This window comes from Apus apus, chromosome 4 (genome assembly GCF_020740795.1).
Source record: "Apus apus isolate bApuApu2 chromosome 4, bApuApu2.pri.cur, whole genome shotgun sequence".
NCBI classification, from domain to species: Eukaryota; Metazoa; Chordata; class Aves; order Apodiformes; family Apodidae; genus Apus; species Apus apus.
Genome location: NC_067285.1, coordinates 17,111,435 through 17,137,687, shown reverse-complemented (window position 1 = coordinate 17,137,687; position 26,253 = coordinate 17,111,435). Strand labels below are relative to the sequence as shown.

The window sequence follows — 26,253 nt, the reverse complement described above, 5'->3', positions numbered from 1 at the left end:
AAGACCCCAAAGAATAATCATTGTAATAAAGCAGTAAACCATGCCACAGATTCTTCCATATATTGGAAGGTGTGAGTATTTCCTGCTAGCTTCAGATTTCTCAAACTTTCTCTTAACTATAACATTGCTCAAACATCACTTACTGCAGTTGGCTTGCATTATTTTCCTGGCAAGTCTGTTAGCAAAGACCTATGCTTTTCACAGCAATTTACATCTACACTATCTCCTGTCCCACCCCAGGAGTATTCTCAAGCAGCCAGTAAGGCCAACTTTCTAGCGAAAGACAAATGAAGGCAGCACTGACACCAAACTTACACGTTTTCATATTAGCACAAATATTCCTTCTATCCTACAAGCAGTGCCAGGTCCTGAACAGCGTTCATTAATTTTGCAACTTTTTAAAAATCATTAAACACAGAAGCAAGTAATGCCAGTAAGAGACCAAGTGGAAAGAAGTCCTGTGCTGCAGAGCATGCTCAAGCTTTACATCTTTTCTGAACATTGTACCTAGAGCTTAAACCCATTAGACTTAAAGGTTCAAGTACTTGACCGTTTACCTAGCAGAATATGCCCAACTGTGTCAGTTCAATCATCCAGCTAGCTCAGCACTCTCTTCCTAATAGTGGCATCAGGACATGCTGTTTAAAGAGAGTATCCAGCCACTGGACATGGTCTACTTCTCCAGTCCCACCCCAACACCCACAATTCCTGAATATTAGGGATCACAGAATCTGGTTGGAAAAGACCTATAAGATCACTGAGTCCAACCATTAACCTAACTCTGTGGAGTCCAGTGCAAAACCATGTCCCTAAGTACAACATTCACGTGTCTTTTAAACACCTCCAGGGTGTTGGATGTTGGACGGTACATTTCTACCTATAATACTTTTTATAAACCTGTCCATTAATTTGTCCAAACCTTTTTTTCCAATCTGTTGACACCAATTGCCTCCTATGGCAGCAAATTCCAGAACTTTACTACCAGCTGCACAAAGAAACACTGTTTAATCTGTTTTAGACTGATCTTCCACTTGTTTTCTGAGCACTTCCGAGATCTAATGAGTAACAATTCTTATTTCCCTTATTCACTGCTTTATGATTTAGTAAACCTGCTTCAAATTCACACTACAGTCCTCTATGAGCTGGAGAATTCCAGCCTTTTCAGACTCGTGCAAGTCCCCCACCACTCTCCCTTTACATCTTTGGTTACCCTTCTCTCCAACTCCCTTAACTCCACCATATCCTTCTCAAGATCTCAGGCAAGAAGTGGACACAGTATCAAGTTGTGGCACATTAAGGTTTTATACAGAAGCAAAAATGACGTTTTGTTTTCAGTACTGTCCCTGATGATCCACATCTTTTGGCTGTCACACCAAGCTGAGGATTTCAGAGAACCTTCAATAATTCCATGATCTCTTGAATTTATTTTGCCATTGTTGATCTTAGAATAATATAAGCAAGGTTTAAATTTTTTCCCCTAAATGTATTATCTTATGTTTACCCACACTGAAGCACATCTGTAACTTTTTTGTCCCCTTCATCAGTTTTGTGACCCATTTATGGAGTTTAACAATGGTGCAGCATTTAACTGCCCAAAGAGCTTGATATAACTTGTACCATCACTGCTGTGTCACTGGGCAAATGCACTGTGATCTACTTTGATATATTATCTGAAAATTACCAATTTAAAATATCGAGTAACCAATTTAGATGCATCCACCTTCTTTGATCCATGCGTGTGGGTTTTGACAATTATCCTTTGAGAAAACTTGAGAGGGTCAAATGTTTCTGACACCAGCTGTTTGCTCTACCAGAATCTATGAGCCCCACAGCAAGAGAAGCAAAAAAAGATGCATGACTTCAGTTCAGCCACCCCAGTGTGGCACATTCTGTTCTGTAGTTGAATCAAACATGTCTGACTGAACTAGAGAGCTAAGAAAGTAGTGGAAGTTACTAATTGCAGTATTTGTTATCGCTTCTGGCATGCTTATCATTATATCCAATCTATAAAACTGCTCCTAAAGGTGGATTTATGCTAAACTGCCAGTTCCTGAAGGCAAGGCTAGCTGAAGCATAGACACGTGAACTTACAAGGCAAGTCAGTAAGGCATGCCTTGCCATTTTTTCACTGAGCAACTAAAGCCATCTTTATTGAACAAGCCAGAGGCTCAGTGGCTTCTCTACCTTTATGCATGAATTGAACAGCTGATGCTGAAAGTGTAACTAAAATAGGTACTTCTGGGGTCTCTGAGACTAGGCAGTAACTGAGGACTATGGAGAATCTCCATCTTAGGTCAATTCAATGGCAGTCATGCAGATTCACAGGCTAAGCGGCTTGTGAACCTTGAGCTTTCAGGTGTCTAAACTCCTTACAAAAGACAATATGCTATGAACACAAGAATTTTTACATAACATAAATAAAATCTAAGCTATAAATACTACAATCTAGCATACACTGCACAGTTTAAACATCTAATGGCTAGAGTTGAAGTCACACTCGAGTCCCCTACACAGTCAAATTATTTTCACACCATTACAAGCTACTTCACCAAGGTGCCACCAAGGACATTTAGTGTAACTTGATCTCACAAGGAAAGAACAACTTACCTATGTCATCCATGATCTAGAATATTTACATTCCTTATTGCTACAGTTGTAATAACAGCACAGTAATAAATAAATAAATATTGTTACCATCAGAGAGAGATTCATAGTCATAGTCATATTCGTCCTCCTCATCTTCGTCCTCTTCATTGGTAGGTGTGGGGTTGCTAGCACCATTGCTAGCCTGTGCTTGCATGTGTGCCAGCTGGTGAGCCTACAGCAACAGAACCACTTATTACATTGTTGGCAAGTATTTTTAAAAAGCAAAAGAGTTTTCATAACTGTTTGCATCTCATTTTATTTATAAGAAAGCACCGAATATATATAATGAGAAAGAAATGAGATTGTTAAGAACAAACTAAAATACTGTTTTAAAGGTTTGAATATAAATAAAACTTGCATTGGTACAAAACCACCTGGTAAGACATGAAACCTAATTCATTATAGGAAAATGTCCATTCTGCACATTATTCAGTGCAAGTCTACCTTTTTTCAGTCTATACTATGCTGGTTTGGAAACAGTTTTAAATATTTGTAAAAGATGGATAATGTCCAAATACTGGTATTACCAGTGTGATTTACTTCTTCTGATACAAGAATTTAATTCTAATTCAATTTTGTTTACATTTTGGGTAAAAGCAATTAGTTTTCAAGGATTCACTGAATTGCTGACTAACCACAGACATTGTTAAACTGAAGTTACCAGAGCTGCCTAATTTTTAGAAACCAAAAATCCTCTTAACATAGGTAAAAGCATTACCTGAATAGCAGAGTGCCTCTGAAAAGGGAGTATGAAAGAGAGTATTTGCCTGGCTCGAAGTTAAAAAAAGAAACAACACAGAATTCTACTAAAAATTACTATTACCTTTTGTTTCAATATATCCACTGGTGTTTGATGGGCTTTCAGCTTCTTATTTTTAAGCAGGATTTTTCTTTTCAGTTGGCCAGGTGAAGGAAGCATGGGATCATCAGAAAAGTCACTCTCAAATAAAAACTTTGTTACCAGCTTATCTCCAAATACATTCTGAAATATCAAAAACATCTGATATATTATGGAAAATCCCAAGGCATGTGCTTAGAGTAATTTAGCACAAGTTTATGGCCTACCTTGAAAATTTCAGCCATCTTGCGCTGCTGAGGCAATGAACAGTGGTTTTCTATGGATATGATAATTGGCATGTCGGAGGTTATAAATGCGTTGCGATCAATAGCTTCAACTACCTCCTGTGAGAGAAAGGCCATTAGAAGAACTTGTGATTATTCTGTAGCATTCAGTTAGCTTGCTGTTAGTTGAAAGGAGAGAAAGGAAGGCATGTGTTTTTCCTTTTAAGCATAAAGAATCCAGTTTGCTTTCACAACAAGCTCCTACAGATCAACCTAGCATCTTGTCACAACACACCTGGTTAACAGCTACTTACATTAGTTATGTTGACCATAAAAATAAATTTACAGTTCATATGCTACAAAAACTAATTTGAAAAGCATAACTACACAACTGAGGAGTTCATGTGTGATGTAGTCCAAAGTTCAGACCATTAGGATTTAGCTCATTAGAATTTGTACTTTTCTAGTAGTCAAATTTCTTCCCTCATTAGAGAAAATTTTTTTTTTTCTCATTTTTTTGTTTCTATGTGCAATTACTGGCATACCTTAAAAGAGATCTTAGTGGTAAGAGTGTGCCCATGATAAATGATAGGCATCCCATCATCACCATCCCAGCAGTCTAATTCTACGCTTCTGCAGCCTTGTAAAAGAACCTACAATGCAAGTGAACAGTGTAAGTACATACAAAAGCTTTGAAATTCATAGAATCTTACAGGAAACACAGAATCTACAAAAAGTGGTTCTTAATATATAGCTTAATGTTCTGAGGGAGAGAAACATTTGCATACTTCTACCTGCAAAAGCAGTTATAGAGCAGCATGACAAATTATTGCAGGTTGCTACCATAACAGTTTATGAGCATGACACCTGCAATTTGTTTGATGGTTCTTTTAGTTGCTGTTGTTAGCTTTTTAAATAGAAGGTGGTCTGAAAATAACGTCTTATTTACGACTTACTTGAGGATAGTTAGAATGGAAGTGTGCCAGGCCATCTAATTCAATGATACTAAGCTAATTTAGAGCCACCATCCATTTTTTATTTCTTCATTTATTTATTTTAGAAAGCCCTACTTGCTAGAAAACCACTGAAGAAAGCAAAGAGGAAGGATGGAGGGAAAGATAAGGCAACGCATCTGTTGACAGCCCAGCTTATTATTGCTGTCAATATTTAGCATGCCTATCATTGAGATATCTTTTATTACAATTAAATATTTAACTGAAAACAAAGATTTCAACAATCAAAATAATTACCAACATTCATGAACAAAGAAAAAAAATTTCTATTAAAAACCTGAATAATTAGATTTCAGGCAGTGGTGTCCAATAGCTGGCCAGACTCACTGAGCCAGAACAAAGTGCCCCTTCTCTTCTGGCAACAACTGCTTCAGGGACAGGAAGAAGCTTTTCTGCACCATGAAAATATTTGAGCCAGCCAAGCTCTATCTCACTTCCCATCTGTTCCCAATACAGCACTCACATCCCTGTTCAATTCTACCATGGGGACTTCTTTTGCAATCGTATTATTTAATGCAATCATGTTATCTAGGTTTTCCTAACACAGCCTCACCCCTCTGTCTCTTATTTCCAGGCAAAGCAGCAGATGGGATGCCAGATGAGTCCTTCTCAATGGTGAGTCAGTAACATTTAAAGCAATGAAAACACTACTCACAGGAAGCTTGATGCTTTCTCTAGCAAATACACAGACACACAAATAAATATTTACACACACACACAAATACAGAGCCAAAACCCCTAGGGAGAAATTGTTCTTTTCCTGTTCACCACCAATCAGCCATAAAGCCTAAAAAACTGTAGAATATTCCTAGAAGTAATGTTTTCAGAAGTTCTAGTTCCATTTGAAATTTGCCTTTGCAGTGCAATGTACAGTATTTGAGCTGTGTTTTTGACATCTGAATGAACTAAAATATTGGATCAGTCTTTCCTGTGGGAAAGTCTAATTTTAGTAGGTTGGGTCAGACCGACTGGTGTCTAAATGCTATGAATCTCAAACTAAAACAATTTTTTTTTGCCTTAGAAAAGGCATTTGAGCACAACTGTGCTTGCAGGCAGCTTTCCCACACATGTTTTCCAACGTTTTGCAAGCAGGGGTTTAGGTCATTTAGATTTTCAAAGCAAAAAGGTCACACTTCTGCGACTTGCCAGTTACACAAACAAGTTAATGTTGAAAACTACACAGCGACCCGATCCTGCATACCTGGCTGTAGAGCTCTACTGAGGACTCCCCCTTCAGCTGATGACCAGTGAGGTAAGTATTGTGTGAGGACTCGATGTAGTAATATGACAGTGGAAAGTTCAAGTCCTCAGCATTTTCTTGTGACTCATCATTTTTGGAGGCAAAGTTGTCTTTATCCATCAAAAATCTAGAGAAGATAAAAGGAAATTTTATGCTGAGTATTTTGTGATTGTCATGCAAACATCAGTACACTGGTTTAATCTTTAGATAGATAGATAGATAGATAGACAGACAGACATATGTAATTGATTACCTTGCAAATCCTTCAAAAGACAGCAGTCCCTGCTGGCACATATTCACACTGGGTTCAAATTTCTAAAAGTAGAAAGAAGTTTAAGACGTGTTATAATAACAATTTTTAGAAATACAACTTTTTCATATAGTGTAGTTTGCACACAGAACTAAAACCAATCTTTTTGAGGATAAAGTATTTAGGGGTCTACAGTATGCTTATGCTTGTTTTACAAATCACTAAATGAGCATATTAAACTCATATCTAAATGATAAAATAATTCAGGTTGGAAAGGATGTTGGGACCTCATGTAATCCAACCCCTTGTTCAAAGCTGAGTCAGCACTCAAGCTGAAATTATAAAGGATCTATAATTAGGCACCCTTCTCCTATCTATTGTGCTTAAACATACCATACCACAATCTTGAATTAAAGAGACTTGTGGCGTGCTAACTAGATGCTTATTTAGAATTTCTACCTTTTAAAGTTTGCAGTTTCATATTACATACTGATAGCTGAAATTTACAATGTTAGCCTTTGTTAACTGCTAAGTGGGGGCTTAATTTTGGAGTATATTATGCATGTTTGGAGGAATTAAATTTTTTTTACATACTTTCTAATCACTTCAGCCATTGTATATAAAGAAATAAGATGTCCATGCTTGCTCTGGGAAATTTTTTATAAAAAAATTAAAATATGTGGAAATGGTTCCAAATTAGGGTTAAGCTCCATCAAAAGTGGTCACAGACAAAGAGAAAATAATGCACAGTCATAAATACTTTTCCTAAGTGGTGATGTCCCTTTCTGGGTAAAGCACAAACAGCTGATAAAACTGCCTATTTGCATGATTTTTTAAATCTTTTTTATGAACATATTTATGGACATCTGCACAACTGTATAGCTCACAATAAAGACAGCATTAAATTTTAAATGCATGTAAACTGTAGCAATGTTCGTGTGGGAGGAGATATCCACACAGATTTCCTGTTCTGAATACAAGGTGGATAATGCTGGCAAGCAAAACATAAGTAACAAGAGTTCAAGTAAAAGGAATTGCAAGATGTTTGTATTACAGACCTGGATAATACTGAGAATTTCATCATAGGTGCAGTGTTCCCCTTGGCAATTCACTAGGAAGTCATTTAGCTGCTGGATTCCCACTCCAAATATTCCCAGGGATGTACTTTCAACTCCAGTACCATTAGTTACAATACTGGCAGCAGCAATAGCATCAGAGATTTGCCTCTGGTTATCTGACAGTTGCTGCCTGCTCTTAATGAACAAACCAAGGTCTGAAACATTCCGAGTCAACAAATCTTAAAAGAAAAAAATACATGTAAGTTGTACAATTTTCAGTATTATGTAGACTGCATAGAATATAATGTTACATACAATAAACATTAATATCTGACTATTTCAGCAGTGACATAGTAAATTAGAACAAACTTATCCTGTTTCTAATCACTAGTCGAAGAAAGAGTATTAAGTGCATATGAAAACAGCGGGAGCAGACTGTAAGTGCTCAATTACTATAAACAAATCCTGGAACCTCTAACATGGATTCACGGCCTGGAACCTTTAACTCTGTCACCCAGGACCCTCCTGCTTCCCCTCACCACCACATACAGCCTCTAAGCTTTCCTTCACTCTGTACAAACCCACAGTCTTCTTCCAGTCCTACATGACAGTTGTACTGCACCCTCCCCACAGGCTGCTTGGCAGAAAGATTTTTCTTTAAATAGGGACAAAACTCCAGACTTAGATGATGGTAACTGGGGAATGTAAAGGGGGACAGAGATTTCCATACCCCTTGTTCCACATAAAGCAGTTCTACTAGGAAACCAGATATGAAAAAAACAATGAAGTGAGTCATAGGGCAGAGCCTCACCACTTCTTCTCCCTACACCTGTTTGTTGTTTTAGCCCTTCCAGAGCTTCTGCAACTAGACACAGATCCCTGTACTGGGCCCAGTCACTGAGCAACAAGTTTTATGCCTCTGCTATACAGGTTAAAAACATATCTGCCTAATGTAAAGCAAAAATACCCTTCCTCCCCTTCATTTCTCAATAAAGAATCTGTCTTATGTCCTGCTAACTAGGTATTAGTGAAGGTATAGAAAAATCCTCTACTTAAATTTTTAATTGGTAGTTCTTCATAAGTCTGACTGAAACACTCAACATGAGGCCAATAACTGAAGCTGCTTGGCAGTTTATCAGCTGTATTTTACTCTTTAGCTAACCTAAATCAGGTTGGAATCCACTGTTATTTTCATCAATCTTCAGATTAGTGTAAAGTGGAGCAGGCTCTAAACCGGATCGATTGCAAGGCACTGCATAGATATCAAACAGGTCTTTCAGATCCTTGCGGCTACGGACACTGCAAAAAGAGTTGAAAAGTTCAGTTCTTGCCCTCTTATAAACTTGGATGAATGAGATCAGTGGAGAATAAAAATGTATTTTACCTGAAAGATTTGAAGAGCTCCACAAATTCCACAAAAGTCATATTACTATCAGACACCATGAAGTTCTGAAACCCTTTCATTCCTCCTTTAACACGGCCATGCCAGCTACTGCTGCTCCATGTGCTAAATCAGAAAGAGACTGCTGTAGTTTGGTTATGTTAAGTTACCAGTTATTGAAATATTACACATTACTGAGTTAACACTCTATTTATGCTCTCCTTACTGTATTCATTACCAATTTCTGGAAGAAGTATACAAAGCAGTATCTTATAAGATGCTTAACAACAGTTTGGACCTTCTTGTTTTACAGCAGCTATTCTTTTCCCCCAAGACAATGTAGAAAAAGGTCCTAATGCAAATGGCACAAGTGAAAGCATTCTCATTTTCCCTTTAATGAAAAACAATGCCAGTATTCTTGTGGCACAGACTGTTTATGAGGTTCACTGAAGATTTGCTAAGGGAAAAACAAAGGGGATGTAGAATACCTTAAAGCTCTGTGCTGTCAAAAAATATCTGACTGAATACACAGGAAAGACAAAATATTTTCCTCATGTACCTAAGGTTTCTTGTATCTGGGAGCACTAAAGGTGCTAATAATAGGGTGATAACCCTTCCCTTCTCCTGGCACTCAACCCTCATTGTTACCCAGCCTGTGGGTTTCTCAGATACTTCAGTTGGGATTATCATCAGATGCCTCAGACTGGTCAAGCTACACTTTTCTTCTTTTAACTTTGGACAGTAGCCTCTGGAGGCCATTTCCTTCTAGATGCTAATAATTTCCTGCTTTCAGCTTCACGGGGTCAAGGAAGGAAAGCAGACTGAGATTTCTTGAGAGCAAAGGCAGAAAATGAACAAAGAAACAAAATATTTAGGGCTAAATATTTTAGTTGACTTTGTAACACCAAACCAAACCAATGTCTTTATAACTGCAATTGTTAATCTAAGCTGTGTAGCTAAACAAAGATTTTGAAGCAGAAGCTGTACATTTCCAAAAGCCACATCCCAAAATATTTAGGCTGCTACAGGATTTACACTAGTAAGTGTAGTTAGGCCCTGACTTCAATTATTCCTTGAGCAACATGAACAAGTCCCTAGTGAACTTCATGCACTAATTTGTAATTATGACAGCAGGATGGTCTGTGCTCTTGAGCCCCTTCCTGGTCCTCAACACCAATGAACTCACACTGGAGGAACAGGATCCACCAGCACCAGCATCCTGAAAAGGCAGGGATCTAAGCAGCCAGCACAAATATCAAGAATTGTCTAGCTAGTTCAAAATATCAGACTAAGTGACTGTCAGATTTTATTGCTCTGTAGTGTTCAAACCTACAAATCCATTAATTTATTAATTCTGCCCTCAGGTTCAGTACAAATAGTTCCAACAGCTGTGATGGAAAAACAGGACCAGCTTGTCCTGTTCACTGGCTACAAGCAGATGACTTTTTACATAAATATGCTAGATCACATTTCTCAGCTCACTTCTGGCCTGGGATGGATGCATGCAATTGGAAATAGAATGTGATTTGAAAGTACTAAAAAATACCTTCTACTTTAGCTGATAATGTTCGAATTGTTTGACATCACTATGGCAAATACTGACATACTGCATGTCACTTCTTAGCTAAAATAATTCCTAACACTTTTATCAGACAAGAAAAACAAACTATGATGAGGAAAGTCTCTTGACTCCAAAAAACAGTCTAGAAATGTAGAGTACTGCTTCCCAGTGGTGTTAGCACCCTTTCCCCTGCTTCCTCCACCTTGCAGGCAGCACTAGAGTACTTCCTCACAGAGAGGGTGACTAGACATTGGACATTGGAATGGACTTCCCAGGGAAGCGGTGGAGGCACCGTCCCTGGAAGTGTCCCAGGAAAGCTGGATATGGCACTTAGTGCCATGGTCTAGCCGATGGCGTGGCATCAGTCATAGGCTGGACATGATGATCTTAAAGGCCTTTTCCAGCCTTGGTGATTCTGTGAACTTGGAAATTTGCTGGATGCTCATGTGCTTTGAAAGAATAACAGATGACAGCTGCAGGCTACCTGTGTTTGGAAATTATCTGCACATCTGTATTATACAAGGCTTTATTCTCAATGTAAACTATTTAAAAGTGGGTCAGGAATATCAAGGTTGAGGTTTTAGATATAAAAATACTGGTTTTCATTCCCTAGCTATAAGAATTACTATTATTTAAAATGTACAACAAAGACAGCCAGGTCCTTTTCTTTTAACATTGCAATCATTATATTTAGGGTTTTTTTCACTTTAAGAAATTTTATTTTATTTAGTGCTTCCTCCTCCTAGCTGCTACACTCAGCTAACAATCATTACCAGCTCAGTTTTCTGTGCTGTGCAGCTTGGTGGGACCCTCAGCTCCCTGCTCTCCTAAGTTCTGGATTCTGTGATGGATCACGCACTCGCCCAACACACACAGCTAGTTCATGTCCAACACCGTCTCCAACTATTAAGTCTTGCTAGTGTTTAAATCCAAATCCAGATGCCAATCTGAATTAATAAACTCTGTTGGCTCAAATCTGTGCAGAGCCATACAAATGCGTGCAAGCACTCCCACTGGATCCTCCATTTCTTATGTTATTTCATTATCTAGGTCATTCCAACTTTATTACTTTGGAAAATGGATACTTCATTTTATCTTAATTGATGATGCTACTGACAAAAACTGAGTGTAACTAAGTACATAACTTGATTTTTATGAGACTGTAGAATTAACAACAAAAAATAGAACAAGAATAAATTAAAGATGTCTGCGTTCAGCCTGTGTGGGTCCCCAAAGTAACTTTGCTTGTGTCTCACCACTGTTAAGAGCACCAGCTTCCAAGATGAATATTGTACTGCTCACATCTATACATACCACAGTGTGTGGACAACTGCCTCAGTCTGCCTCTCTGTTGGTGACATCCATTCTGCTAAAGGCTTCTATCCTGAGAGGGGCAGGAAGGCTCAGGTTCACATTGCTCTGCACTGCCCAGTAATTGGCTCAGGTCTGCTTTGGTTCCCCACAGTGCTCGCCTGTCTCCAAGGCATAATTTTCATTTGTGGTGTGTGTTCTATATGAAGTAGTTGAAATAAGCTGTGGTGTGTGTTATTGCCTGACAGGCTGCAATTTATTTGATGTAACACAAAGCAACAGAACATGTCATGACTGTGGGTGGATTGCCTAAAGGTACAATCCTTGCTGGGAGTGTGTCCTACAAGACAGTATGTTGTTTGAGACTGAGTAAGCTCTCCATCCATACTATCTACTCTGAAGCAAATATTCCCAGAATTGCACCTAAATTCCATCTCAGAGGCAACCAGCTGCTTTACTCTAAAAAAGATCCCAGGAGTGAATCAATAGACATATGGTGTGGATGATCACAGGGCTTTGTAGCAAAGCAGAGATCTAACTATTTGATAGCTTAGACTTACTGATCACAATTGAGGCACTACAGATATTTCCTTTTTTGCACACATGTGAAGTGTTCACACACATGAAAACTGGCAAGCCCAATTCACATCTATCAAGGGTCCAAAGGGTAAATACCAAGAATAAAACTCTCCCCAGTTTTCCAAGTGTCTTAATGGCTCATGGAAACTGGGTCAAGGCAAAGGGTAAAACATGTAATTCTTTTCTGAGCAATATTTCCTCAGGACAGATGAAACAGCCATACAGCTGTATGCTGAGCAAATTCCAGCAAGAAGGGTTGTATCATGCTGGGGAGACCTCTACCATGCAACGCTGTGGAGTTTCCAACTTTGCCAGGGAAAACCTCTCCTAGCCCAGGGAGACCCACCGTGCTAAATGGCACAGAGATCTGTACAGAAACCCAGGACTGAGAGGATTTAAAGGAACATTAGCTGTCCCTGCCCCAGGAATGCGAGTTCTCCATTAAGCCTTTTAATCTCATTTAGAGAACAACAATTATTTTGGCATAAATGCAAAAAACAGATTTGCAAACCTGAGAAGCATTTTCCAGAGGTAGTAAAGCAGTATTTACTTTGTTTAGTGTCAAATAAAGCTATTCCAATGCTTAGAAAACATGACAGAAATGTCTTACAGAGATAAATCATAGTCTGGCACAGTCATCCCATGGTTGTGAATGACAGTGAAGAACAAAAGTAAAGAACACAGTGAGAGTCTCCAAGAACAGTGTTAAAAGCAGAAGCAGCCAATTACAGATGTCCACTTGTGGATCTACTACTCATATCCAACCATTCTAAATGCAAAAAGCCCCTAAGAAATACACAACATAAACCATTACACAGCCATGTCTCTTCAACAATAATGTTCTACCAGCAGCAGTAACCTCTTCCCAAGTTTACCACTGCTCATACTTATAGCCATACCTCCGTATTCATTCTATTAAAAGGCACTGGGAGGCCTCTGTTGAGACTGTCTTCTTGTACATGATAAAGTACTATCCCCATCCCTGATGTTATCATTGTCACATTATTATAAGTACTACCACCATTAATGCATAAAATTAATACATTAGTGCACTATGTCACTGCACAACCACAGAATGACTTTTTGCACTGCCTAAGTGACACAAAAAGGATGAATGTTCAAGGAGGAGAGGCCTGTAAAAGATTTCAAATTTGTTTCTCCAGTTACTTGAGACAGTACTGCAGGCATCACCAGCAATGTCAGCAAAAGTTAATACTCCCCTAGGTAGAAATTACTTGTGCTGAGAAACCTAAGAACTTCAGCTCACACATCTGTAACATTTCTGTTGAGTTCCATTATTCAGAAGATGTCTCCAACTATGTTTTGGAGATCTGGAGAAAGAGTTAAACTCCGTATTTGTTTAGTTTTGGAACAGCATTCCAATCTGCTTCTGTAAAAGACAAACTGAAGCATGCTGCTCAGGGACTTGCTACAAACCCATCCTCAGATTCGTGGTATTTCAGCTAAAATGTCCTACATTGTTCAACAGTGTGTTTTCAATGTCTATCAAAAGACTAATGACATTTCAGGCATTGTTTTTGTCATATTTCATCAGTTTGGCATGAAAATCATAATATACGATAATTAAGTAACAGTAACTGTTTTATTTGTAAATCAAAGCATTGATTTTGTCCTTACCTAGACTGGTTCTTGCTTGAAGACATTACAGGAGAGGAGACTGGTCTTGCTGGTGAAGATATTGTAGCTCCTAAATTAGGAGATCCAGATGCTGTCAGAGAGTGAGCTCTTCTGGATGGCAGGTTGTTAGATGGAGAAGCGTTAATAATATTATTTTGATCTGTGGAGAAAACAGGAGTTTGCAGCACAATTACAACATCTGGCCCAATAAAAATGATTTTTCAAAGAGTACATCCGTATATTTTTACGTCCATATAATAATTGATTAACACACAGTAAGACACCAAAGGGATTCTAGAGTTGCCCCAACACAGTAAAAAAGATACATTCTGAACAACACTTACATATCTGTTTCATCTTAATGGAAGTGCTACTGAAGCTAAATGAAAAAACAAACATGAACAAATACAGAAAATAATTTAAAAGTTTATACCATTTGGAGTTTCAACTGAAAAAGTAGTTTTATATCATGAGTTTTTTAACACCACAAAAATACCTGTATAATAAGATTGTGAGCAAAACCCTGAGGAACTTGTAAGTGCTGAAGCACTTATCTACCTGGTTCTTCTTGTTCATCAATATCTTGAGGATCTGAACCACTTCTATTACGATATTCCTTACAGCTTTTTGCCTTCCGAGTTGCCATTTCATCATCAGTGGCCTCTCCACTTTCACCCTGTAAACAATGAGCATATAATAAACATCTCTAAAACACTACTGTTCCCATTCTTTTTCAGTGCCATGAGTAACAAAACCATGACATAAGTCAGGTATTCTTTATGAAACAACCCTGTAAGGCTGATAGCTGCATTGCCAGTGAAACCACCAAAGTAGAAAAGAGGCAACTTAAACAGGATACATAGTGATGTGTGGGAAACCAACACCATTCTCCAAACATCACTTTGAATGTTAGTATTTTATTATTACCAGTATCTCACTTTTATAGTGAGGTAGCACCTAAAGGTCTCAAAAAGATGCTGCTCTCTTCTGCTAGCCTCAGCATACACATGACCTGAGAATGCTTCAAGCATGAGAAAAGAAACCGTAACTAAAGGAAAACAGTAAAGCCTAAAAACTTAAACAGCATTAAAACAGTTTTAAAGTTATCATCTAACTTACTTTCTCTTGTTTAGAATATAGCTAGCTGCACAGGAAATGTAGGAAGGAATCAAATCAGCCAGATAAGCAAAAAAATACAGGAATAACAAAGTATTCTACCCTCATGAGTACTTTCTTCTTTTTCTTAGCTGTGCTTATTCCCAGAGTGTTGTTTCTCTGTACACAAGGTTTCTCGGTGCTTTTGGTGAGAGTTCCCGCACTTGTGTTTCTTGCACTCCACCGTCTGCCTCCGAAAAGCTCAACAGCCTGAGCCAACGTTGGGCCTTCAAACCTTCCATCCTCCTACAAAGATTTTCAGCATTAACATAACAAGGAGAATAACAAGACATTTTCTTGAGCAATAATACAGACATCTCTAAAGAAACAACGAAAGACAAAATATCAGGAGGGGGCAATTTTTAATTACTGCATGGATGTGAAAGGACTACTTTGTTATTCTTTTTTTGGCCCTAACTGTTCACTCAGTATTTCAGCACTCTTTTCAAGTACAGTCACTGCTTTTTCTTTAATAAAATACTTATTCCAAAACTCCAAACATATGGAGAGCTTCATAATAAAAAAAGATTTAACTCCAGTGTACTGAAAACATGCAAGGCTTGACAGAACATTACATGGAGAATGAGATCTTGTTGACTTAAGCTATGTTAGAAAGTTGGAGGCTTGGTGCTTATCTTTAATCTTACCTTACTTGTAACAGAAACTAATTGCATTACATGATGTTGTTGACATCTTTTAAATTTTCTTATACAAAATCACATCTTTTACCTGGTAAAGGCTGACATACTGTTTCCGTAGCCACTGTAGTCTTTGATCAGGGAATTTCCTCATTTTCCTTACAGATTTAGTCAATTCCAGCAATCCATCATACAGCATTCTGGCAGTATATTTTGGAGCAACAAAGTGCAGCAACTTGTTATCAGTAGTTTGAAGTCCATAAAGTAGTGTTATACCATTTTCTTCAAGGGACATATTACAAAGTTTGTTTTGAACACACACAGTGTGCATATCAATGCCAGAGTGTCCCATATATACAGCCTTGGCTGCAAACAAGTCCAAAAAACCTTCCACCAGTCCAGTGTTACCAAGAAACTGGTATTTACCAGGCTCAGCAGTATTACCCAGCACACTCAGCTTTGCCTTAGCGTTTGCAGGGCAAACTGTTGTGGGCTTTGTCCAAGTCAAAGTACTGTTGTCAGGCTGAAGCTGAAGAAAGCAACGTGCTGAGAGATGTGTTTCCTGGTCGTAATGAATGACGGTTGCCCCTTGTTGCATGAACTGATGGACATCCGCCCTGATAGATAACACATACCAGGGAATAAGTTCTATCCCATGGCAGAAAGCTTTTTGTTGCTCTTCTGTTGAATTTGTGTCCCATTCCTTCAACTGCTCAAATATATCACTTTCAGAATCTGAAAGATCTCCAATTATAAATCTGTATGTGAACAAAGAGGAGAGACTTATATTTAGTGATATATGTGCTGATCTGTGCTATGACTAATATTTTTTTCTGCTGTAGTTTAAATAAAAAGAATACTATCATCACAGTATAATCTGGACTTACAGGAACATCTGTACTTTTTACAGTATTAGAATTCATGTTATTGCAACGTTGAATTAATTAATAGATACTGCTACAATTAATTGCAACTCCTGTAATAATATAATTATACTGTCTTAGAACTCTCCCAACATTACATGAACAACAAAAAAACTTCAGTTTGGGTCTTTAAGGCAAGTGATTCCAGTTTCTAAATCCATAGCATAACATTGCTTCAGTTGAAATATCAAGTACCATCTATGGAAATTGTTATCAGGATTTAGTGGACTGAAAACAGGACTCCTAATCTCTCTTCTGTTACTGATTAAATGATACAATTTTCTGATTCACACTTGTAAAAAAATTGTTTAAATATCTATCTTACCAGAATTCAGTGCGAATTTTATCAGATACTTTCCATTAGAAAATGTAATTTTACTTAAGGAAAATATTAACATGAAACTTGTAGGCAGTAATCAAAATTTTTGAAATATTTTACTATAATTGGTAGATTCAGAGCAACAATACTGAACTAATAAATGAGGTACTCTAAAACTGTTTTCCCTACAGAAGCTTTTAATACATATGAACAAATGTTTAATATTTTGACACCACTTTAATTAACATAAAAAAGAGCAAACTGTTCCGTGTACTAATGAAGCACATTTTCCTAAGGATAGCTGGCCAATAAAACGCAAAACAGCTTCCTCTGCATATTGGTCAAGACGTCTTGTCCTAATACCCTCAGTGCTTCCCCTTCACATTGCCACAGTACTCTCAGCTCCTGCCCATGTCCTACCAGCTGAGCAAAAGGTGGTTCATGTCGTGACTTGTTCCAAGTCACAGACACTATCTCCCTAAACTAAACTGCATGGATAAGCAGTAGCTCTTCCTCAAGTTCATCTTTCCCCATGGCACTAATTAATTTAAATTCTTCCGTTATTCTATACATGAATTCTAATTATTTTTTAATGAATGTGTTAAATCAGTCAGACCTCTACCTCTCTGCCAGGTTTACTTAAAAGTGGTCAACAGGCAAATGACAGGACTGACAAACAAAGGCAGAATAAATATATCAGCCTTAACTGTAGTTCTATTTCCTAAAAAAAAAAATCTTCCTACAAATAAAGGTCATGCATTGTAACTGAGCTGGTATAAACTGTCACACTAGAGACTTACCAGACACATGTACATAAAAATATTTACCTGCATTACACAAGATTAAGATTTTTAATTTAAACAAACAACTAAAGCAGCACTTTGTCCCCCATGCCCTCAAAACAACCAAGTAAGTCTCTGCAAAAATGCTAAAAAATGTATTCTGAGAGTAGATGTGCGTGGCTGGGGGAGTCAAGTACAGTGGAGACAGAAATAGCAGAGCTTTGTTCATGCCTTATTTCACATCTGACAGCACTGGCATGCTGCAGTTTAAATTGTACAAGAAGCAGGTAAGCCAAGCACACAGACAGGTAATCACACACTGACACAAGCCTTGACACAAGCTGCCAAGAGCAACAGAGCTATCTGTTCCTGAGAACAAACTTACAGAACTCGGTTTGAATCAGAAGCTTTCTTTATATGTGCTGCACTGAGATGGAAGGAAATGAAAAGAAAGGAAAAAGGAAACATTAAAATAGATTGCAATTTTAGAAGAGAAAATTGCATGGGATACAAAAAGGAAAAAACCTGGGCTTCCCCTATTATTTTGAAAAGGTATTTACTGTAATTAGGAAAGCTTAAAAGTAAAGATAAGATCAGACTAATAAGGTGATGTATCACAGTTTAGAGTATCTTAATAAGGTATTTGATTAACAGTTCTATAAAAACTGTAGTCCAAACTTGTTTTTTCTTTGGCTTTCCTACCTACCTTTATTTATTTCAGAATGGTCACGACAGAGTTCCAATAATGAATTAAGTTTGATATTTATGGCATGCACAGAAATTGAGGGTAATTAGACAGGTCACTTATTACAGATTTTATTTGCTAACACAACTGGGAAAGTAATTATACCAACTACCCACTCATTTTATTAATGCCTTTCCTTTCTTCAAATCAAACTAACCCACCAGCCTTGGTGCGTTCATGTGAACAATACGTGATCAGCCAAAGGCAGACTAACTGAAAATCATCTTTCCAATTTCAAAGCAATGAGAAACATGTTCTACAGTATTTCTCTGCCCTTATGATCACAACACTACAATTATCAGGTAATACATAATTATTATATAATTTGGATTTTTAATACTGTATGTAAATATGACTTAGGTCTCACAAGAAGGAGATCTAAGTTTCTCTCTTGGAACTCTTCAGTTTTTCATAGAATTGAAAAGAAACCAAATACTGCACCCGCCATACAACAGGGACAATAGCATATGGCTCTTGTGCCTCTGCAGCTCTTTGTTCCTGTGCCTCAGTCAGCTCTTTGAATGCCCAGGAGAGAGATGGCAGGTGAATAAGGAATATCTAGTCTATGAGGTACTTGAGCTAAATTAATTCAGAAGTATTTTCCTACAAGTCACGATACTGTTAAAAACAGTACTTACTGCATCAGAAGTACATATACTAATAACTTAGTTAGTAGCCTGAATCAGGAAACATAACTGGAACTACGTACCTGCAGTTTTGTTTAAATTTTAAACTTTTATTTCAATGTCATATTATTATTTTATATTTAAATTCTACTTTGTTCATTCAAGTGAAATGTTGATTGTAAGTTGCAAGCTGATTTTAGAGACTATTAATAAAGAAAAATTATTCCTGGAAGAAGGCATTTGAACTGAGAAAAGGTAAGAGACAACATAAATGGACAGAGAACTAGGACTGACTTTCTTGGCTTAATCTTCTGCTCCACTTTCCAGAAGCAACTAAAGCCAGATGTGAATAATTCTATTAGAAACCATTCTTTCAGGAAATAATTATTATTTATTTGAAATTAAATTTAGAAATGCATGTTAATGAAATAAATGCATTTTAAACAGGAAGATGGTAGTTCCTTCTCAGGCAGTCACTTATTAGATTTTACGTGTAAGTAGCTAAACTATTTTGGATACTTCTGAACATATGGATATTTCTGATACATGTTACCAGTAAAATACCTCAAGAAGTGACCTAACCATGCTCTCTTCTGCAAGTGCTCATGTAAATTTACAGCTCTTAACCTCTGAGCAGTAGAGTTCTTTTACTTAATTTGAAATTACTGTAACACAGCAACTTAGTTTAAAGCTGACCTACCTATATCTATATGGGCTGCAACTTCCACTGCAAAGCAGTGTAGATGATCAAGTGGTGTCTTAAATTTTACATTCACCATATTTCTTGCTGGTGAATAGTACCAAATACACCAGGTCTTCAAAGTGAACATTCAAACGTGTACTGACCATAATTTAAACCCCTCAAATGAACATGTCCTTAAAATAAGAGGGCTTTTGAAGGATAATAAATAATCTTTATTTTGAAGGGGACAGAATACTGCCTGAGCATGCAGAATATAATGTTCTGAGCTCTGATAACAGATATGTCCTGGTGCTATTCCTGTCACCACAGATCAAAATTGTAAACATAACTGTGGAATTTTAAAGCTCTATGTGCAAGACGAAAAGGATTTACCCTTATCATGAGAGGAAGTAACTACATCACGAGGGAAAATATAACTAGACAGTTACCAAGCAGTGGAGTATCAGATACTTAGCTTAACTCTAGGAGGTGAAAGATCAGAACTAGAAGAGGACAAATACAAGGGAAATAAGGGTCACACTTATTTCTAAAAGCTCGCCTTGGAAGTAGAAAATGAAAGATTAAAAACATGAAATACACAGGTGATGACAGAAAATAAAATGAGACCTACTGGTAGCGAGTTTTGTCCTTCAGTGAGTTTTTCCTTGAATCACTCCCTTCACTAAGATTATCATCACCCTCTTCAGATTCCAAACTGCGGTTGCAGCTCCGAATAGTTTGAAAGATATTGTTTGCTGTTGATTCTTTTTCTGGATTATTTAAACCATCTTGGCCTACTCGTTGCAAGAAATTATCTTGTCCACTGTAATCTGAAACAAACTAGAAATATTTAAAACATCAGTATAGTAACAAATACAATATTGTGTCACCTACTTCTCGCTGGAATATTTTTTTACAATAATTGAGAATATTTCTCATACATTTCCTAATCACTTCTAATGTAACTTTGTACCTACTTCAAATCCTAAAAAGACAAAATCACTGCATAAATCAGTAACAGAATTTACAATGACTCCTGCAAATATTTAAAAAGCCTTAGTCTTAATCTTTTCACATAACAGGCATTTTTCTTTTAAAAACAAAATTATACAATTCAAAGGAGTTGCATCTTTTCATAGAAGAAACGCTTGATTCACTAGTTCCCAATTAGTTAAGGTAAAGCATTTAACAGAAAACAGTTACATTGTTATGTATTTAAACACTCAAGGATAAACATGATACTTTGGTACTAACTTTCATTTCTCAGGACTCTGATACTGGACAAGATATAAACAACCAAATCTAAATTGCCACAGGAACTATGGGAATTAAATTGAGGTCCATGTAACTGAACAGTCTGGGTTGGAAAACTTCAATGAGATGATGCCTTCATATAAAATAATAAATAACAGAAAACAAAATAATATAAAGCACTGGATGGCTATGACATAACCTTGTAGAATATCAATCTCATGTACCTCTAATGCTTCATCCTGGGAGTTATACCGTGGACAGAGTCTGATGAGGCTTGAGGCTCCATCCAAAACTTCACAAAGCTCTTTTAAAAAGACACCACAGAAAGGAACCACTTTACAGCCCGGAATATTGAGTGCTCGGTTGACCACCTTCCTGTATTCAGATGACGACTCGTGTTGTGCCATGGCATCTTTCAGACTTCTCATGGTTTCAATATCAGACTGGTCCATAAATTGCCACATTTTTAGAACTTTTCTTGACCTATTGCAAAAAGAGATCAGAACATTTATTTAAAAAGTTAAAACCAATTTACAATAAAGTTCAACAATTGTAGCATTTATGTGGTACAGGAAATTATCATCATCACTCAGAAACAACTGAATGAAATATTCTCATTAGTGGACAACTTTAGTCTGATCTACTGGAATAACTTTTGACATTTTCATAAAAGCCCAGCTGTATAAGACATACAAGCATGCTTTCTAACATTTTCATTATGTCATTGCCTTAAATTTATAATGGCCTGGGAAGAAATAAGAAAAGATTAAGAAAATGGCATAAAGATAAATCATATGGTTTATTACAAATTCCTTTAGTTGTATTAGGAAGAATCCATAAAGTTAGCAAAATTATTATTTTTTTTTAATTAAATTTATTTAAAATAATTTATATTGATTTCCCCCCCCCCATTTCACTCAGAAAACAAATAATCTGTTTTGACGAAAATAAGTCAGAATAATGCTCCAGCTCTCAGGCACCAATGCAGTGCTGTAGATGAAAAGAATCTTTGATTTCAAGCAGAAATAGCTCCTGATGCTCCCTGAGGACTGAGAGTCCCACTGGGAGGTCTCTCACCCTCGGAGCTGCATGTCTGTGTAAGGGTATGGCCTTGCTATCCACCCCTGGTTCCAGAGGTACCAAAAGGTCCGTAGAAACACTAACTACTGTAGGACATCCTTAACCCCTTCTGTCCCATCCCAGAAACACTGCTTATGAGCACTAGCTCTCTCCCTTGTCTTATGCAGATGCATTAGAAACAAAACTAAGTCCTTAATTTGCTTTGCATTTTCCCCTCATGACTTACAGGACTTGGTGACTGTGGAAGCATTCTGCTCAAGAAGACTCCCTGTATCTATGAGTGTATCAGAGTGCTTTATATACCAAAAATGTAAACAAATAGCTCAATGAGAATCCTTACTAAACCACAAAGAGTGACAGTACAAACACTTTAAAGCTTTGTTAGACAAATAAGATACACAGGGAGGCTCAGAGCTAAAAGATGGGAAATCTGATCTTAACTCTTCCCTGTCTTTCTCCTGGAGGCCCTGCAGGTCTGGCTATGCAAGACCGTGAGTCATGGAAGCAACCTGACAGCTGGTAGCCATGAGATGCCAAAATAAGTCAGTGTAAGTAAACTGGAGGGGTTAAAAAAAATGAGGTTTAGCTGCTTGGTTGATTTTGTTGTGGTTTGTTGTTGTTGTTGTTTTGTGTTGTTCTGGTTTTTTTGCAGTTTTAGCTTGACTCTTCTAGAACATTACCATGATTATGTTTCACTTGTGTTCTGGAAACTCCAACCCCAAGTTACATTAGTTTCAATTGATTACAAATCATCCACAACTGCTTTCCGGTCTTTTCACATTTTAAAAATGTCTGTTTAAAAAAAACCCAACAGTATGTTTTCTAATGTAACACATCTAGCATGTACCAGGAAAACTGATGGTGTCTCCAGAGCATTTTGAAAAAGGCAGCTTTTAGTAGGCCTCATTTTACCAAAAGAGATTACTAGGAAGTCACAGGGTGAGATGATGTGATTTAGCCACGGATTTCTGTTTAGTCCATTGTTCTCCAGAGACATCTGCTTAACAGAAGCTGCAGTGTAATCCATCACTGAAAAGCCATTTAAAAAGAGTTGCCAGTACCTTAGCCCTGCCAGAAATTCCATTACAGCATTGTAGTTGCCCATATTCCAGCAGCATTTTGCCACATGTACTAAATATGAGAACACTTCTCGTTTCTCCTCCATAGAACCTGCAGTCAGGATCAGCCAAGTAACCCACGAGCTCACCTTGTAAAAGGAAACGAACAAAACAGTCAGCCACAGAAATGTCACTTGGAGTATTCACTCATATTTGATGGATAACGTAGGTGGTTTCAGTTTCCTTCCGTCAGGAGAGTATCAAGTCAAAATGTTACTCATACATTCACAAATTACATATGCATTGCAAACACTCCTTACATCCAGACACACTTACATTACAGCAGTTAAAGCATGAACTACTCTAGAAATACTTACATTAAAAAAACCCTACTGTATCTTATAAGATATTCTGAATATACATTCAGGCCACAGAAGAAAATGACCAGCTTAGGATAGTGCTGATTTCTAAAGCTGCCAGAGAGATCTGCAGAGTGAATTCTCATTAACATAATTTACAATCTCAGCCTCACACTGAATAACCCTTGTTCTTAGAACATGGACAGAGAAAGTCAATACACTGACATTTTTATTTTTGCTTAATTTCACAAAACTGGTAGTTGTATTCAGTGTACAAATCTGCCAATTTCTGTGTGCACTGAACATTTAAAATAATTCACAGTTCATAGTCAAGAGCACAAATGAAGGAAAAAAAACAGAAAAAACCAAAAAAATCCAAACCAAACCACCTTCTTAAGTGTGACCATACTGCCAACTTCTGTTCAGTGATTAATTAATGCCAGAATCAGAAATTAAGGTAGTACAGGATTCTGTTTGCATTTAAACCAACAAAAATCAAACCTTCATTTTATCAGTGTGCATATTTTCTTTCCAGCTTATGTTCCCACAACATCCATAAAAAGTAGCTATATTTCACATGGAAACCTAATTTAAACCAACTGTTCTGTTTTACAATATAGTTCCCTGGGGGCTTGATTTTTGTCATTGTGTAAACACTTAGGAAGCAATAAACGTGATTTGTTTACTGACACAGAGTTCCATTCTTTAGTCCTGAAGGATTCAAGTGTTCACAGACAATACCAGTGTATGGAGGGCCTTATAAAATTTAGAAAACATTAGTTTACCCCTTAGGAGGCATAGACTTTTATTTAAAAAACCAAGCATGAGAAATAAAATGTAAATGCATTAGTACTAACAGGAAAAAATCCAGTAAAAATATGCAGGTCTTCCATTTATGCAAGTCTGTCCAGACACAGTGTTCTGAGCCTCTCACTCCTGAGGGAGAATGGTCAAAGAATATGAAAAATCTAATTTAATATTTTTTATTCTCAAATCAATCATGAACAAGTGAGAAAAGTGCAGATAAGGAAACAAGCTATAACTCCAATATAAGCAATGTATACATGTGTACAAAAAATTTACACTTTTAAGACTGAGAAATATAAAATCATTCTGTCTTTGATTTGGTGAGGACTCACTCACAAGTGTGTACCCTGGGGATGCTCTAATGGGATGTCAGGAGCAGGGGACAACAGATCTGTTAAGAAACAGTGTTCCACCTGTTTTAACCCTCATCACACATTGGGTATGGAAGGCAAGAGCTGGAAGAAACCTGCTTCATGTCTGCTGATAATCGAAAATAGTAAAGCGTAAGAGCAGATAACAGGTACGGAGCTTTCAACAAAGGTAGAACAAGTACCAGAGTCCAACACTGTACATGCAAACATGCTAAAAGAAGCTTTCCTCCCACAATACAAAAAAAAATAAAATAATATTAATACTGGCTACCGTGTACAAAATATATCTAATTGCTGCACAAGCTCTGAATAAGAACTTAAATGTAGCCAATATTTTAAGTGTTCAATTTGTTATTCCTAAAATTTAAAAACTGAATCAACAAAGTAGTAAGGAACAATTAAAAAAAACCCTACAGGACTGCAATGACATGGCGATCAAATGAGGGCAAAACAGAATAAAAGGTAATAAATTAAATGCATAAAAATATCAGATATTGTGAAACAAATCAGCTAAATCTGTTTTTCAAGGCTGGCTTAGATTTGTTTGTATATGCTGGAATAAAATTGTATATTGTTTTTGGATATTATTCCCATTTTCCAGAAATGGTTCTGTTAGGGAATGCAAATGCTAAACATGTGATCTCACAAAAAAAATTAGTATTTGTTTGCTATGAAATACCAAGTGTGGTAATGACAGTTTGATGAATGTTCATTTAAACATATAAGAGAAATGAGGGCACATTTCCTCAAAATTAAATGTGGTCCTGGAGCCCAGCTAGGAAAAAAAATACAGAATTAATAAGCAGAACTATCAGTTTTCCACTTAAAATGCCATAGAGAATTTTTCTCCCAGAAGTTTTGAAGGTGGGAGATCTGGCTGAATCTGAAGGCTTTAAAGGAGCAGCAAACTGAAGTTGAACTTCTGCTGACTAAGGTCACTTTCCAGCTATGAATTCCCTGCAGATTTGCCTGTCCAGACAAAACTGATGTATCCAAGAACTTCATAATGAAAAGTAATATTCTAAATAAATGCATAGTGAAGTAGCTTGGGTATGGCATGAATTTAACATAATTATTCATCATTGTCATAGTTAAAATGAACAATATACAAACAACATTGAAACGCAGGCAAATTGAAAGTACTCTGATTTTCAGGAAACATCATGTTTCACAACTTAAAGGAAACTTTGGTTTATTAATTAAAAAATATGTTCATTAAACAAAACTCAGTAAACATACAAATTAATTTTGTGATTCAGTTTTGTGAAACAGTTCAGAGTATACATCCTCAAAGAAATGCGTCCGTAGGAATCACCAGCATTCTCAAATGTCTTGTAGCTGCCACTGGATCCCCAAAAGAACTGGATAATGCATATACTACATTTTTGCTGCCTGGGATGCATAAAGCGTCCTCTGCACAGAGGGTGTTCAAGAAATAAAAAACTGTTCAAGACCTGAATTCAAATGGAATTCCAGAATTGGGATTTCTTAGATGTTGTCTGTGTACATCTGAGCTAGATGCACCCAACACAAAAGAATAGCAGAGAATAACTGTACATGTTTGTATTTCGTGGTGAACATGGAAATCAACTGGAAACCCTGAGTTTTACTTTGGCAAGCAAGTAGCACAGACAGTATTCTGGGGTGGTACAGTTTCTCCCTCACCAAAATCAGGTGTGATCCCTACTTCCAAGAGAGGGTTTCCAGCAGGATGA

The 26,253-nt window shown here is 37.1% G+C and overlaps 1 protein-coding gene across 4 annotated transcripts in view; it reads right to left on the bottom strand.

Annotated features, from left to right (window-relative positions):
• PLCE1 (phospholipase C epsilon 1) overlaps positions 1 to 26,253 on the bottom strand; it is a 144,626-nt gene that overhangs the window by 21,100 nt on the left and 97,273 nt on the right. For 2 of the 4 annotated variants that reach the window (XM_051619826.1, XM_051619827.1), the window contains exons 5-21: positions 23,005 to 23,150; positions 21,088 to 21,346; positions 20,241 to 20,449; positions 17,942 to 17,983; positions 15,624 to 16,290; positions 14,958 to 15,140; positions 14,298 to 14,415; positions 13,740 to 13,899; positions 8,654 to 8,776; positions 8,432 to 8,568; positions 7,270 to 7,508; positions 6,215 to 6,276; positions 5,923 to 6,088; positions 4,254 to 4,361; positions 3,712 to 3,828; positions 3,470 to 3,628; positions 2,695 to 2,818 (exon numbers count right to left, since the gene is read on the bottom strand). In XM_051619826.1, the coding sequence (XP_051475786.1) occupies positions 2,695 to 2,818; positions 3,470 to 3,628; positions 3,712 to 3,828; positions 4,254 to 4,361; positions 5,923 to 6,088; positions 6,215 to 6,276; positions 7,270 to 7,508; positions 8,432 to 8,568; positions 8,654 to 8,776; positions 13,740 to 13,899; positions 14,298 to 14,415; positions 14,958 to 15,140; positions 15,624 to 16,290; positions 17,942 to 17,983; positions 20,241 to 20,449; positions 21,088 to 21,346; positions 23,005 to 23,150 (3,019 nt within the window). The remainder of the gene's footprint in view (positions 1 to 2,694; positions 2,819 to 3,469; positions 3,629 to 3,711; positions 3,829 to 4,253; positions 4,362 to 5,922; positions 6,089 to 6,214; positions 6,277 to 7,269; positions 7,509 to 8,431; positions 8,569 to 8,653; positions 8,777 to 13,739; positions 13,900 to 14,297; positions 14,416 to 14,957; positions 15,141 to 15,623; positions 16,291 to 17,941; positions 17,984 to 20,240; positions 20,450 to 21,087; positions 21,347 to 23,004; positions 23,151 to 26,253) is intronic. The other 2 variants (XM_051619828.1, XM_051619829.1) reach the window with 1 other exon arrangement.